This window comes from Chrysemys picta, chromosome 4, assembly GCF_011386835.1.
Source record: "Chrysemys picta bellii isolate R12L10 chromosome 4, ASM1138683v2, whole genome shotgun sequence".
NCBI lineage: Eukaryota > Metazoa > Chordata > Testudines > Emydidae > Chrysemys > Chrysemys picta.
This window is the reverse complement of record NC_088794.1, coordinates 101,583,542-101,598,772: the sequence shown is the minus strand read 5'-3', so window position 1 is coordinate 101,598,772 and position 15,231 is coordinate 101,583,542. Positions and strand designations below refer to the sequence as shown.

Sequence of the window (15,231 nt, the reverse complement as noted above, 5' to 3'; positions counted from 1 at the left end):
GCTTAATTTGTAACGAAAGAGGTGCCTGGGCTCAAGCAACTTTTTTACATTCATAACTGAAGCAGCAAGCCCAGAGATGCCAGTGCTCAGACCTGGTAAGCCCTGGCACTATTAAGCACTGTCCTGCAAGGGTCCCTGGAGGAGAGATCAGGAAGTGTTCTGGGAAAGAAACAGCAATGGGATCTGGCCTCTTCTTCCTAAAAGGAGACAAAGACCCTAGAACTGAGGACACATGCTTCTTTTTAGGTATAGTGAGCATCATACCTGGATCTGAGGCATGCACCAGAGCTTAAAGGTGGACTTAGGCTGCCACAATCACAGAACTTGCTGGAACCAACACAAAGACCAAGTCAGGAAACAACAGCAGAGCCGAAGGTCTGGACATCATTGGATCAGATGATACACATGGGTTCATTTCCTTAGTTACTGAAGCTGGAGGTGGACCAGGTCTCTGCCCCTCTCAGAATCGAACAGATCCAATAACTCTGATGAGCAGGAATTGGCACTGCTAACTTTGGCTGTTTTGTTCCTATACTTTTTTTCCCTCAGTGCTGCAGCATCGAAGACTGAAGGTGCTGACTGCCCTAGTTCAGAGGGACCACTTATATCCATCCTCCAGGATCTGGGGAAGGCAGCCAGAACCGATCCTCATCCCGCAGCCGGAAGGGTTACATCAGGGTCAGATTGCTGTGATGCAGGAGGTGTGGCACCAGTGAGGGCAGCCAAACTAGTCCTTGACCTTACTTCTGGAACCGGGGTGGGGCAGTGGGATCTGAATATATGGCCATATGATTTGGATATATCACCTCAGGGGTTTGACTGAGGGAGCCACAGGAACCAAGTCCAAGCCCAATAGGGTCTGCACATCCTTGGAACCCTTCAGTCAATCAGAAATGACAGCAGCCATGAGGGCCGAGGCTGACTCTTCAAACCTTAAAACATAATTCTGAATGGATCTACAAGATCTAGGCTCAGGCCTTCCTTAAGCAGGAGTTGCAGACGAACCTCCCTGTCCTTGTGGGTTCTGGGGATGAATTTCCAACAGATCAAATACTTAGAAAGCAAGTGGGCCTACTCCCAGACACTTCAGGCACTGCACGCTGTCATCTGATATTGAGAAGACAGTGGGGCAGAAAGCACACCTTTTAACCTCTGGCTCTTTTTGCCTTTTTCAGTTCTGCCATACCACAAAACCAGGAAGAAACCCTTACTACTCACTAACTTACTATAAGCTAACGCTAACTTTTTTGAAAGAAACAAGACTCCAGCCTTGAAGAGACAGGAGAGGGGTTCACATCCGTTCAGGTACACAGTTAGAAGGAACTGAGGTGGGGAGGGTGCTCCACCCCCTATATAGCCTTGCCCTCAGTATGCTGGAGATGCTGAGGGATGAGTCAGGTTGCCAGAGTGCCTAAACTGATGCTGCAGGAAGAGGGTTCTACCACAAGGCACCAAAACATGGTGCAGTATCCTGTAAGTGGGAATATGCAAAGCTACTCGAAGAGGAAACCAACATTAATCTCTAATGGTTTTGTGTTCTTTGTAGGTTCATATGGTGATAAGATCAGCTCCACAACGTGTTATTCTGATCATAATTCAAAGAACTCTATAGCCTTAATTTGTTGATGAAGAGTTAACATGGTTTTTGTAAAGGGAATTTATGCCTCACCAATCAACTAGAATTCTTTGAGGGGGGTCAACAAGCATGTGGACAAGGGGGATCCAGTGGGTATAGTGTACTTGGATTTTCATAAAGCCTTTGACAAGGTCCCTCACCAAAGGCTCTTAAGCAAAATAAGCTGTCATTGGATAAGAGGGAAAGTCCTGTCATGGATTGGTAACTGGTTAAAAAAAAGGAAACAAAGGATAGGAATAAATGGTCAGTTTTCAGAATGGAGAGAGGTAAATAGTGGTGTCCCCCAGAGGTCTGTATTGGAACCAGTCATATTCAACATATTCATAAGGGATCTAGAAAAGGGGGGTAAACAGTGAGGTGGCAATATTTGCAGATGATACAAAACTACTCAAGATAGTTAAGTCTCAGGCAGACTGCGAAGAGCGACAACAGGATCTCTCAAAACTGGGTAACCGGGCAACAAAATGGCAGATGAAATTCAATGTTCATCAATGCAAAGTAATGCACATTGGAAAATATAATCCCAACTATACATGTAAAATGATGGGGTCAAAATTAGCTATTACCACTCAAGAAAGATCATGGAGCCATTCTGGATGACATCCACTCAATGTGCAGTGACAGTCAAAAAACCGAATAGAATGTTAGGAATCATTAAGAAAGGGATAGATAATAAGACAGAAAATATCATATTGCCTCTATATAAATCAATAGTACGCCCACATCTTGAATACTGCATGCAGATGTAGGCGCCCCATCTCAAAAAAGATATATTGGAATTGGAAACGGTTCAGAAAAGGACAAGAAAAAATATTTGGGGACTTCTGTATGAGGAGAGATTAATAAGACTGGGACTTTTCAGCTTGGAAAAGAGATGACTAAGAGAATTAGAATGGAAACCATTAAGCAACCTTAACTATAGCAGTCACTGCTGCTCTATAGAAGTTAGTTAACATATTAATGTCTCTCCCTTAGGGAGGGCAGAATACTTAATGACAGAATTCTAAAACCACTCTGTAGCTAATATCATGGACCTTGTATAAAAAATAAGATCTAAGTCTCACAATAAAAGTTGTTCTGAAAGCGTTTATTGATCTTCCCTCTGCAGCATACATCACCATTTCTGTAAAGCAATACTTTGGGGGATGATGATTCAGGCAATGAATAAGTCACTATGGCTAGTGGGTAATAAATAATGACTGATAGACTTTTCCCAAGAATAATGATCTGATCTCCAGTAGTATAGAGATAACGGGGGTGTGACAGACAACAGGGGTACTTCCAGCACCAAACATCTTGACAACTGAAGACCAAGAGTAACTCTTAACAAAGTTAAAAGAAGGTGATAAAAGGAGAATTGTTTCTCTTACATGAAAAAACAAATTGTAGCAGAATGAAAGATGAACACAGGGAAGGGAATGAGTAATTCAGTAGGAGAGGCAAATAGTTATATAGCAATGGTTATCAAAGATTTGGAGAAGCACAAATAGCAGTTTAAAAGTCAAATGTGTGTGTGTGTCTGTCTGTCTGTCTGTTCTAGCACATGGGCCAGAGACATGGAAGCTAAAGAAAACCAAGCAGACAACGCTATACTAGATAATTCAATTCATCTACTTTCAATGACAGTTTCAGTAATACACTGTGCCCTGCCGGTATACGATGGTATCATTGTTTCAGACACCAAGAAATACCTGACAAAAAAGTCTTGTATCAAACCACATCAAACAGAGTCTAGGCAGCACCACTGGCTATCTAGAGAATCATTTACTAAGTTAGGGAATAAGGAAGAGAACACGAAACAAGTGGTCTGTGGACAGCAACAAAAGAGGCCAACAGAATGCAGAACAAATAGTTCTAAATTAAAAGAAATACCAGGAAAAGAGGAAAAGCACCCAGTGGTCTTCCATCCCTAATTCATCATCTAACTGTAAATGTCATTTTACTGCAGCCTTAAGAATACTACTTTACTTCCCATAGCACTTTTAAAAATATGCATAACATAACATTACAAAATGTATTTTGTTGTTAAAAAATGTTATTCCTTCAAACCACAGAAAGAAAAAAATATCAATATGGTCTGTAAACTTCAATTCCAAGTTAATAACAAATGGGACACTAAGGATGTAACAGCGACACTTAAACTCTCAGGGGGTGGGAGGGCAGAGGAGGGGGGAAGTGTCATCTTTCTTTTAGTTATGTAATGCTTTATTTTATATAGTATACCAACAAGGCACAGTATATTACAGAAACTGTCACTGATTATATATATATATATATATATACACACACACACAAACGCACACACACGCATTTTCAGATCTTAAATTTGACTTTTAAACTATTATTTGTGCTTCTCCAAAGCTTTCATAGCCATTGCTATATAGCATATTTAGTTTATTTCTTATGACATTATTCTGAAAATCTAAAAGAAAGGAATTGATTGGGCATAGAAATACAATATCATAAATAGATACCCTCAATACTCAATCTGCATAACTTTTGCTCTTCTAAGACAGTTAAGTTTTGGAAATTAAATACTTTTGTCTGTTAAAACCTCCTTTTCAATCTTACCCTTGAAAATTTGTCTCAGCTCAGACTTCATAAAAGGACAGACAAAAATTATTTAGCAGTTAATCTTTAGTAATTTCTTTGAAAATAAGTGTTTGCAGCCTACAAAATTAAAATATACTCTAAAAATTATTTTACTTTATGGGTTCTTTTTCAGTCAGAAACCACAACAGTTTCCCTTATAATCCACCCACATGAAAAATCATGGGGAGCAGGTATTCAGGAGGGTTGCATTTTTTGGTGGAGGGTTGTAAAATTATCATTGACATTTTAATTAAAGAAAGAAATGTTAGTAGAATAAACAGGACATTTCCTGAAACAGTCTGCAGTGGTTGCTCTGTCACTTCTTCGTATCGTCTTGGTAAATTATGCAGACTCTCACTAGACAGAGCAGCTGTAATTCACTGTCTCCAGTAATGTAATCTACGTTTATCACTATTTTAATTAAACTGAATCTTAATTTGGTACTTTTATTGCAAGAAAATATACCTTATTCCATTTTTTTTCTCAATACACAGCATCTTGTCTGTCTTGGAGGTTAGAGTTTAAAATTAAACACTTTTCTCATTGCAACTGAACCTTGCCTATTAAACAATTAAAGAACTACCATATTTGCTTTGATTATTAAAATGTTTTTATTGTACCTAAATTGACTTTCATTACTGAGACAAGATTCCCATTGTCTTTAATGCACTGTGCCTAAATACAGTGTGAGTGCTGAAGGTCCATTGATAGTAGCTATCCAAAAGATTTAAAATGGAGATGAAATACCAATTCACAAATTACACATGAAATGCAATCCACCACATAAAAACATTACAGGCCAACATCTGCCATTTCTCTATTACTGCTTGCAAGGTTACTTAACAAAAATTAGAAAAATCCACAATGTCAACTGCAGATTTCTGATACGTTTCTGGGCTATCATATGGGGAAAGGGGAAAAAAAGAAAAGATATTGTAGATATGAATTTTATCCTAAAATCCACAAAATATGGTTACTGAAATTTAGGACATCTCAACACCCTTATATGAAGCTTATGAAGGTGGCAGAGCCCCAAATCAGACCATTAACAAGAAGATTCAGTTCAACCCAAAGAAAACATTAAATACCAAAACTGATTGTATATATTGGCAATAACTGTGTAATCACTTTACAAAATCTAATTTTATTAGAACTAATGAAAACCATTTTCCTATTTAACAGAGTTTTAACATTCCTTCCTTCTTTTCTGCTAATGTGTTAGCAGTTACTTTGCTCACAAATACATCCTTGTCCTTTTAACTTCTCTATCTCATATAAGTCAACAGACAATAGATTTTGGGAGTGTTTTCTGTATTAGCTGATGCACGCTCCATGCCATGATAATTGCTTCTTCCAGCAGCATTTCAGAATATAAAAATCACAAATGCTGGTGAAAAGTGACGATCTGATATGACTAGAGGCTAGAGATTATCCATAAACTAGGTAGACAAAAATCAAAGCTTCTATGTATTACCCTCTCAAAGCACCTCACCTCTGACCGGAAGGTGCCATTTTAATGTAGTCTTCATCTTCATTTATTATCAGATCTCAAACACTGCCAAGAGTGGTTTGTGATGCAGAATAGTATCTACTACAAATGAAACTCCTAAAACTTGTGACACGGCAAAAATGGTCTTCAAAGACAGAAAACTGGTGCATTAATCTACCCTTCCACCTACTCTTCCAAAAGTACCAAGGGATGTGGGCAGTCATGTGTTTAACACAAATCACCAGAGATACAGGAATGTTTTGAATAGCCATCAATGGTTACATCATTAAAGATAATTTACTGCAATGACTTATGATTTTCAATTCATAGAAGTGCATTAAGAGTGTGTTCTACACTTACATTAACACTCCCCATCATAAAATAAAGCCATTTGACTTCTCACAGAGTGACTTTTATGATGCTGTTATAGAGGGAACTAATTGTAGTTAAAACATTTTTTTTTAAAAAGGTCACACTTTTTTATTGTAGCATATAATATTTAAATAGTATCCTAGGAGTGGTGAGGTGTTTTTGGTTGTGTGTGGTTTTTTTTTTTTTAAACACAAGACCTCCCAATAAATTTCACTTTTAGTGGGGAAAAAACATAAAATAAAAAGTTACGTGCACACAAACTATAATGAGATACAAAAAAAGAAATTTAAACATTAAATGAGTTTGGGAGACAAATGAGTACTAATGAATGACAAATACTTCAGTCATTGTGTGAATTAAAACATCATCATTAATAAAGCCTATGTATCCAGTTCATAAGTAAGCATAAGTTCTAGGCAGACCATGCAAGAGCCAGTTACGAAGAAGTAATAAGCACAAAGAGTCTGAGTTTAAAATTATTCTGTTTTGAAGCTCAGCTTCAAACAAAACTTCAAGAACAGTCTGTATGGCTCAGAAAATTCCATCTTAAATTACTGTGATGAATATCTGATAAAATTTCTGAATAGCCACTGGGTAATGACAAGCAGTAGCTAATAAATCTGAAAGAAGACAGAATAGTCTATTTTGTTCACTCCCTTCAATGTAAAGCAGCCAGTAAAAATCAAAACGTTTCCTTAAAAAAATGGGCTCTCGTATGAGCTAAAAATAAATCTAAACATCTTACTCTTTACCTGTGTGCTCACACCGGCTGCATTCATTCAGTAACTGTTTACACACAAACTATAGAGGGCAGTGTTGTATCAGTTTTGAAGCTTTACAATGGAAGTATGGCCCAAGAAGAGAAAACTGTCACCAAAAAAAAAGACCACCATCACGCACAAACACACAAACCACAAAGTGGAGAGGATGCAAATATACTAAACCTAATACAATAGTAAGGCAAAAGCAAAAAGACAGAAACTCTGTTTCGGAAGAAGACTGGACTTCAAAAACAAAAAAAACTTCACATAACAGACTGTCAGACTGAGAGGAATATTGCAATGCACACATTTGGCATTTCCTTTTGTAGTGCTTCCCATGGAAAAGGTAACTAATCATAGCACCTCCTTATCCTTTGCAAACAGCAACCTATTACTGGAATCCTGGCCACAATCAATATGAAAATTAGTGAGGACTGTTATGCAATTCTTCTATAATTCTATCAACAGGAAGAATACCTTCTCACTGCACTTTTGTTGAAAAGGCCAATTCTATATTTTATCTTGTTGTAATGACAGCTACAAATCAACCATTTCTATTCTAAAAATGGTAATGCTAGGAAAATATATATCAAATGAAATCCTAACCTTTCAAGAAGAAATGAATTTAAACGTAGTGATCAGCATCTGTTTAGCAACAATAAGTGTCCAGTTCAACATAATGGAGTCAAGTTATTGCTACACTGAAACAGAGACACACACATGATATCAGTTGGGGGGGGGGGAGGAGGGGAGAGGTGTTAAATGGTACACTTACATAAATAACTAATTCTATATTTAGGTAAAATTCACTTTATAAAAAGAAGCCTATGAATACAAAATTTGATGAAATATTTTATTGTTCAATTAGATTAAAGCTTTCTTATCCTCAATTACATTTTATTAGAACTAATCCCAATTACACTTCATTAAATGCTAATAAATTTTAAAATAGACATTAATGCTGGTTTATGAGGGCATTGTAAACAATATAAAGAAATCAATTACCTCAGCACACAGTAGTAGTATTTTTAATATTTTTCATTTTTATCCTTAAAAAGCACATTGAGATTGCCAACTAGGAAACCGAAAACACTGAATACTGAAACCTGTAGTAGGCCGATTGACAGCAGCATGACAAAGCTCTTGAACGTTAGCTTCACCTGTGAGTTAAGGAGAAAGGGCCAAAACAAAGTGCTAAAAAACAAATTAAGCAATGAAAAATAAGAAAAAATGCTAAAATAGAAGAAAAAATGCTCAAGCAAACAGATGGGTTTGTCCCATTGGGAGACATCAAGCAGAGAACTGTTTAGCAACAACTGATGCACAAATAACCAAAAAGCTAATGGACATTGCCTGGTGGACATTCACCCATATGCATGCTCAAAGAAATGCTTAGAACATATTGATAACTGTAGAAAGAAATGCACTCATAAACATCCAAATAGAAAGGTACCAACATGAGAATAGATTACCATGTCACATTAGAAGCAAGGTGGGTGAGGTAGTGTCTTTTATTTGACCAGCTTCTGTTGCAGAGAGAGACAAGCTTTCGAGCCACACAGAGCTCTTCTGCAGCTCTGGTAAAGGTAGTCTGATGTATCCACCTTGTCTCTCTAATATCCTGGGACTGACATGGCTACAACTACACTGCATACATGTTAGGCAAATCAAAATCAAGATTAGCACCAATCCAAAGAGAAAGGAAAGGAGGATATAAGTGTGCTAGAAAAGGGGGCTTCATCCTATATTTTGTCATCTTCACCAGACCTTGGTAGTGCAGGGCCTAATCCAAAGCCACTGAAGTCAATGAGACTTTTTTTACCGACTTCAGTGGGTTTTGGAACAAGCCCATAGGGCAGAGATCTGAAATATTACACACTTCTTGACTTGTTTAAACTCTTAAATCGTAACGTTGTATGGTTATTAAAGATGATCCATATACTTGCAGTTTATTAAAATTCACAATCTTAACTTATTTTCTGCTAGTGAAAGACAAGAGTTAGACAGAAAAGTGTTAAATAAAGCTTCACTGTATTAAGTTAACAACTACACCAAACACTCATCTATTGCTTCCTTAAATTATTAATTAAATTATTTTTGTTTAGGTTCCTCCTGAGGCAATATTTTTTTGTAGTTGTGCTACATGCATGCAAGTAAACTAAGAGCTTTTGTTAGGTACTAACTAGATAGATAGGTAGATATAGATATATATACACACACACAGAATACAAATTCCTACAAAAACTGGAATAATACAAATGGATTTAATAATTTAAGGAACATGTAGTTGCTAACGAAAAAGTAAATGTACTTTTAATTCAGAGAAATGGGTTTTTTAAGTGATACATTCCATTCTTATTTTGACAGGCCTGCAATTGGATCCAAATGCTGCTGTTATTGAGATTGCTGAATCTATGCATGACACTTTGAAAGCAATTCTAATGAAATCCAAGAAAAAAGTTTTGATAACTTTTACAAAATTGATTTGAACACTAATGAATTTTTCCATTTAACTATAATGTTGAGTGCCAAAATGTTAGTACTGTTGATAACTTTCTGAACAGTCAAGGTATTTAACAAGATACTTGAGGTTACTTCCTCCCTGTGCAATGCAATGTATTAAAGCCGATTTTAGCTAACTAATTTATTCAAAGCTTGATTGTGAGCAATAGCTGCTAGAAGAAATACAGCATTGTTGATTCATATACAAGCATTTCATTTAACTACATTGGATAATAGCAGTGCTCCTAAAGGAGTATAAAAGCAACGTGATTAGCAGTCATTACTGTTAATTAGTGTTCACTTTACATTCATAGGGATGAACCTCTTCTGTGCTGAATAAATGGAAAAGTTTCTTTCTGAAGACTTGCCAAACCTGGCCTAGGTAAGTCCTGGAATAAACAGTCAACTACCAGTAGCAGAATTTAAAACAAAACAAAACCAAAAAAAACCCTAGGAACAGATCAGCATCCAATTAGTGAGACCCAGTTTTTAAACAGGAAAAGGTTTGAAGGGAATGAGTAAAACTGGAAACTCATACTTCACATTCTGCAATCTCACTGATAAAAGGAGGAAATGTGTGTTTATCAAACTTGCTATAAGTGCACAGTTCATTTGGCGTCCTGTAAACAATGCCTGCCTGCTCATTTCCAAATGCATGTGAGAATCTTGCAGACCCACAACATCATATTCAGCAAGCAAGGTCACACTAGCGATGCCCTGGAAATGGGAAATTAGGAAAACCTGGCAATCAGAGGTTTAAGGCTGACCAGAAAAAGCCCTGAGGCTTGCTTACCATCTTTCACCACTAGCCTGCCTGTCTCTGCTTATTCAGTATTAACACAACAGAACTGGGAGTGAAAGAAAACAATTCCACACACCTAACAGGGAGAAATACATTGACTTTCTTGTTTACATAAAGTTCAACATTTCTCACGGTAAGAAGTCACCTCTGAAATGTTGCTTAAGATCCCACTCTGAAAGGAAAACATATCCCTCCTGAACATTTCAGACAAGAAGTGGGGGATAGCAGGCATCCTGCTGATTAGCAAGCTTCCTCATTCCCCCCTCATTTTAAAATTCAAGCTAGAATCCAACCCTCAACTTGTAAATAGAAGAAGACATACAAAACAGAGGAAAACAATTATTTTACACTGCTTACTGTGTAGGCAACCACATGACCACTTCTTCCTTCCATTAATCCACCAAGTCACTCATTGTTAATTACTACAATGGTAACCTATATCTTCACCAGAAAAGACAAGAGGCTCCACATGAGAATCAACAGAAGCAAACTGCTGGCCATGTAGGTCATGAGTGTCAAGGGACAATGCAAATTCTTGAAGAACAAGATCTAGTCATTCAAAAAGTGAAGAGAGGCTACTATCCACTACATGAAAACTACATGCAGAAATCGGTGCTGAAAAATTCACCCCCTAAAGAGAAGTTCAATTATTTACTTCTCTCTCAGCATAGGTCACTGATTTTATTGCCCAGAGCAACACACAGCATTTAAGCATTACAGCCAGGATACACAGTTCCAGAATTTTCACCTATAGCTAGACCACATAATTAGTACCCAATCAGCACCAGAAGGCATAAAAATAACTGCCATTATTGTGTTTCTCACTGCTGTTCCCTTAACTTGAGTAACAAAAAATATTTAGTTTTTAAATATTCACTTTATGAATTTCATTTGCTGTATACAAATTTAAATTTCAGTTGATGCACTATATAAAGCTTATTTGTCAAAAATCAGAACTATACTCACCCATCTTGGTTTGCAGTTATTTTAAAGTCTGAACATATCAGTGGTTATGTCTTTTGAAAACTTCTCCATAAAGATTGCCTACCACCTGCTGCAATTTCAATATTCTGCAACTTTTTGCATGTAATAACAGGAATGTTTAAAGGAACCTCCGCACTGATTAAAGATTCATTCAACAGAAAAAAATAGAATAATGGAATTCTCTTAGACTGGAGTATGATGGTCAAACCATAGGACTGTGTGATCAATTTACTGACCACCTGTTTGAGTCTTCAAAATGTATTCATTAGTAAAAGAGGGAGAGTACTACCAATCAATGTGGTGATAAGATGCTTAACTAATTAGGTAAAAAGGACATTGAGATACTCAGGTTAAACGTTTTAAAAGTATTATTACTAAATTAGTAACAAGTTAATTCATCCCTTTATAAAATGCATAATTACTTTCACTGAAGTCTCTTTCTTAGGCCTTGTCTACACTACGAGAGTAGTTCGATTTTACTTGCATCGAATTTTTGTAATCGATATTGCAAAGTCGAACGTGTGTGTCCACACTAAGGACAGTAATTCGACTTTGTGCGTCCACACTAACGGTGATAGCGTCGACATTCGAAGCGGTGCACTGTGGTCAGCTATCCCACAGTTCCCGCAGTCCCCTCTGCCCATTGGAATTCTGGGTGTAGCCGGCAATGCCTTCTGGGTAACAAAATGAGTCGAGGGTGCTTTTGGGAAACTGTCGTCATCCGTCCATCACTCCCGCCCTCCCTCCCTGAAAGCGCCGGCGGGAAAACAGTTCGCGCGCTTTTCCAGTCATTGACAGCGCGGACGCCACTGTACTCCGAGCATGGAGCCCGCTGCGACCATCGCTGCAGTTGTGGCCGCTCTCAACGTCTCGCAGCTTATCATAAAGGTTTCCCTGAGGCAGATGCAGAAAAGTCAGGCAAGGAGGCTACGGCACCGCGGTGATGTCCTGAAGTCTGAGAGTAGCACAGACCTGTCAGAAAGCAGGCGACCCAGCGCCGAGGACATCACAGTGGCAATGGGTCATGTTGATGCCGTGGAACGGCGATTCTGGGCACGGGAGACAAGCACTGAGTGGTGGGACCGCATAGTGCTGCAGGTCTGGGATGAATCCCAGTGGCTGCGAAACTTTCGCATGCGGAAGGGAACTTTCCTGGAACTTTGTGAGTTGCTGTCCCCTGCCCTGAAGCGCAGTGACACCCGGTTGCGAGCTGCACTGAGTGTACAGAAGCGAGTGGCCATAGCCCTGTGGAAGCTTGCAACGCCAGACAGCTACCGGTCAGTCGCGAACCAGTTTGGGGTGGGCAAATCTACCGTGGGGGTTGTTGTGATGCAAGTAGCGAAGGCAATCGTTGATGTACTGCTGCCAAAGGTAGTGACCCTGGGAAACGTGGAGGCGATCATAGATGGCTTCGCAGCGATGGGATTCCCAAACTGCGGTGGGGCCATAGATGGAACTCACATCCCTATCCTGGCACCGGACCACCAGGCCACCCAGTACATTAACCGAAAGGGATACTTTTCCATGGTGCTGCAAGCACTGGTGGACCACAGGGGACGTTTTACCAACATCTACGTGGGATGGCCGGGCAAGGTTCATGACGCTCGTGTTTTCAGGAACTCTGGTCTGTTTAGACGGCTGCAACAAGGTATTTACTTCCCGGACCACAAAATAACTGTTGGGGATGTGGAGATGCCTATAGTCATCCTCGGGGACCCAGCCTACCCGCTAATGCCCTGGCTCATGAAGCCCTATACTGGCGCCCTGGACACTGAAAAAGAACTCTTCAACTACCGGCTGAGCAAGTGCAGAATGGTGGTGGAGTGTGCTTTTGGCCGTCTCAAGGGGAGATGGAGAAGCTTACTGACTCGCTGTGATCTCAGCGAAACCAATATCCCCATTGTTATAGCAGCTTGCTGTGTGCTCCACAATCTCTGTGAGAGCAAGGGGGAGACCTTTATGGCGGGGTGGGAGGTTGAGGAAAATAGCCTGGCTGGTGATTACTCACAGCCAGACAGCCGGGCGATTAGAAGAGACCAGCGGGAAGCGCTGTGCATCCGGGAGGCTTTGAAAGCAAAGTTCCTGAGTGAGCAGGGTAACCTGTGATTTTATAGTTTGTGTACTGAGAAGCTAAACCTGCCCCCGTTTCTTTACCCAGGTAATGTTGACTATCCTATCCAGTTACATACCCCCTTCACCCCCCCTCCAACACACGTGTCGAAATAAAAATAGTTCTACTTTGTTAAAGCACACCGTTTTCTTTAATACTGTTTTAGCGGGAATTTTTTAAAACTGGGACGCAGACTGTGGTGCGGGGCGGGTCTAGTGTTGTGATGCGAATGCAGCTTCTAAACTCAAGGATTGACAGGCTCCGCTGCGGTGGGATGCTTGTTTCAACGGAGCCTGTCACCCCTCCTGATCGGGACTGTGTGTATGGGAGGTCTATTTGACTTTGTGGCAGGGGGAGGACGGTTACAGATCCCATGCTGTGTGGCTCTGTGATCCTGTCTAAGGACCGGCGCTTAAGATCTGTAACTGCCCTCCCCCGCCACAAAGTCACAGAGCAACCCACCCCCCCCAACATTACATCAAAACAACCTCCCAGACTAACCGGGGCAACTAGTCACTGCATCACTGCACTGTGTATGTGCCCTGCTGCTGTGCCTGCCCCCGACTATGTACCCTGCCAAAGGAGACTGTCCTGTCCAATTTCCAACCCCCTTTCCCCTCCTCCTCCAAAAGAACATGATTGAAACAGTAGTTAACAGAAACGAATTTTTTATTATCAACTACACATGGCATTGGGAGGTGAAACTTGGACGTGGGCTTGTGTCAGGCGGGAAGGAAAGAACTTTTCAAATTTTGGGAAATGAGAGCCTTCTGCTACTAGAGCTCTCTGCAGGGGTGGAGTGAGAGTTAGCAGGGACTCTGCCGCCTCTCCTTCTTTGCACTTTGGGTGAGGTGGGTATGGGACTTGGTGGCGGGGGAGGGCGGTTAGAGATGGACTGCAGCGGGGCTCTGTCCTCCTGCCTCCGTTCCTGCAGAACATCCACAAGGCGCCGGAGCGTGTCCGTTTGCTCCCTCAGTAGTCCAAGCAGCGTTTGAGTCGCCTGCTGGTCTTCCTGCCGCCACCTCTCCTCCCGATCCATGTTGGCTTGGTGCATTCGGGTCAAGTTCTCCCGCCACTGGGTCTGCTGTGCTGCCTGGGCTTGGGAAGAGGCCATAAGCTCAGAGAACATGTCCTCCCGTGTCCTCTTCTTCCTACGCCTAATCCGCGCTAGCCTCTGGGAGTGTGATTCCAGGCTAGGTTGTGAGACAGTCGCAGACGGGGCTGTGGAAATGGGAAAAAGGGAGTGAATTCCTCTGAAAGATAAATGTAGTTGTGAACAAAGAACATAGTCTTTCTCTGTGAACAAGACCATGCACAGCACCTTTCACATGCGCACTCAGCACAAGGTCGAATTCTCGGCCTTCGCATTCTGTGCCTGGGGTCTTGAACAGCACATTTGAGAAGCGAGGCAGCACAACGGAATTTCTGTTGCAGGCAGACATGGTAAGCCGTACACTTGTGGCAGTTTAAAACTTTTATATTACCACTGGCCTCATTTCACATTTAAATCAATGTCAGTCCCTGCTGCCAGCAATCCGGCAAGCGGGAACTCTGCCCCTGTCCCACCCCCTCGCGGCTGTCCCCGGGAATGATCCCTTTCGGCTGCGGAACGGGAAAGCAGTCCCAACACTAACATTCCCCTACCTAATTAAAAGCAGGTCACCATGGCCGACATCACCCTGATGAGGATCTCCGAGAGCGACAAAGAGAGAATGCTCCGGGAAAGCCTCCAAAGACCAGGGCCGTATGCCGCCCTGCTGTGCAGAGCAATGATCCCCGAGTACCTGATAATCTCGTGGCGCGGCAACGTGTCGTACTTCGGAGGACCCAATAAGACCGCTCTCCCCAAGAACCTCATGCAACGGCTTTCAAGTTACCTCCAGGAGAGCTTCATCGAGATGTCCCAGGAGGATTACTGCTCTATCCCCGCACATATAGACCGCATTTTACTGTAGCTGCAGTAGCAGGGAATACACAGTAGAG

The 15,231-nt window shown here is 40.8% G+C and overlaps 1 protein-coding gene across 6 annotated transcripts in view; it reads right to left on the bottom strand.

Annotated features, from left to right (window-relative positions):
- DPH6 (diphthamine biosynthesis 6) overlaps positions 1–15,231 on the bottom strand; it is a 356,254-nt gene that overhangs the window by 317,989 nt on the left and 23,034 nt on the right. The window contains exon 1 of one of the 6 annotated variants that reach the window (XM_065593242.1): positions 10,512–10,757. The exons of the other annotated variants lie outside the window; for them this stretch is intronic. Coding sequence (XP_065449314.1) covers positions 10,512–10,547 — 36 coding nt within the window. The 5' untranslated portion in view covers positions 10,548–10,757. Of the gene's footprint in view, positions 1–10,511; positions 10,758–15,231 lie in introns of those variants that run through there. 6 annotated transcript variants of the gene reach the window in all.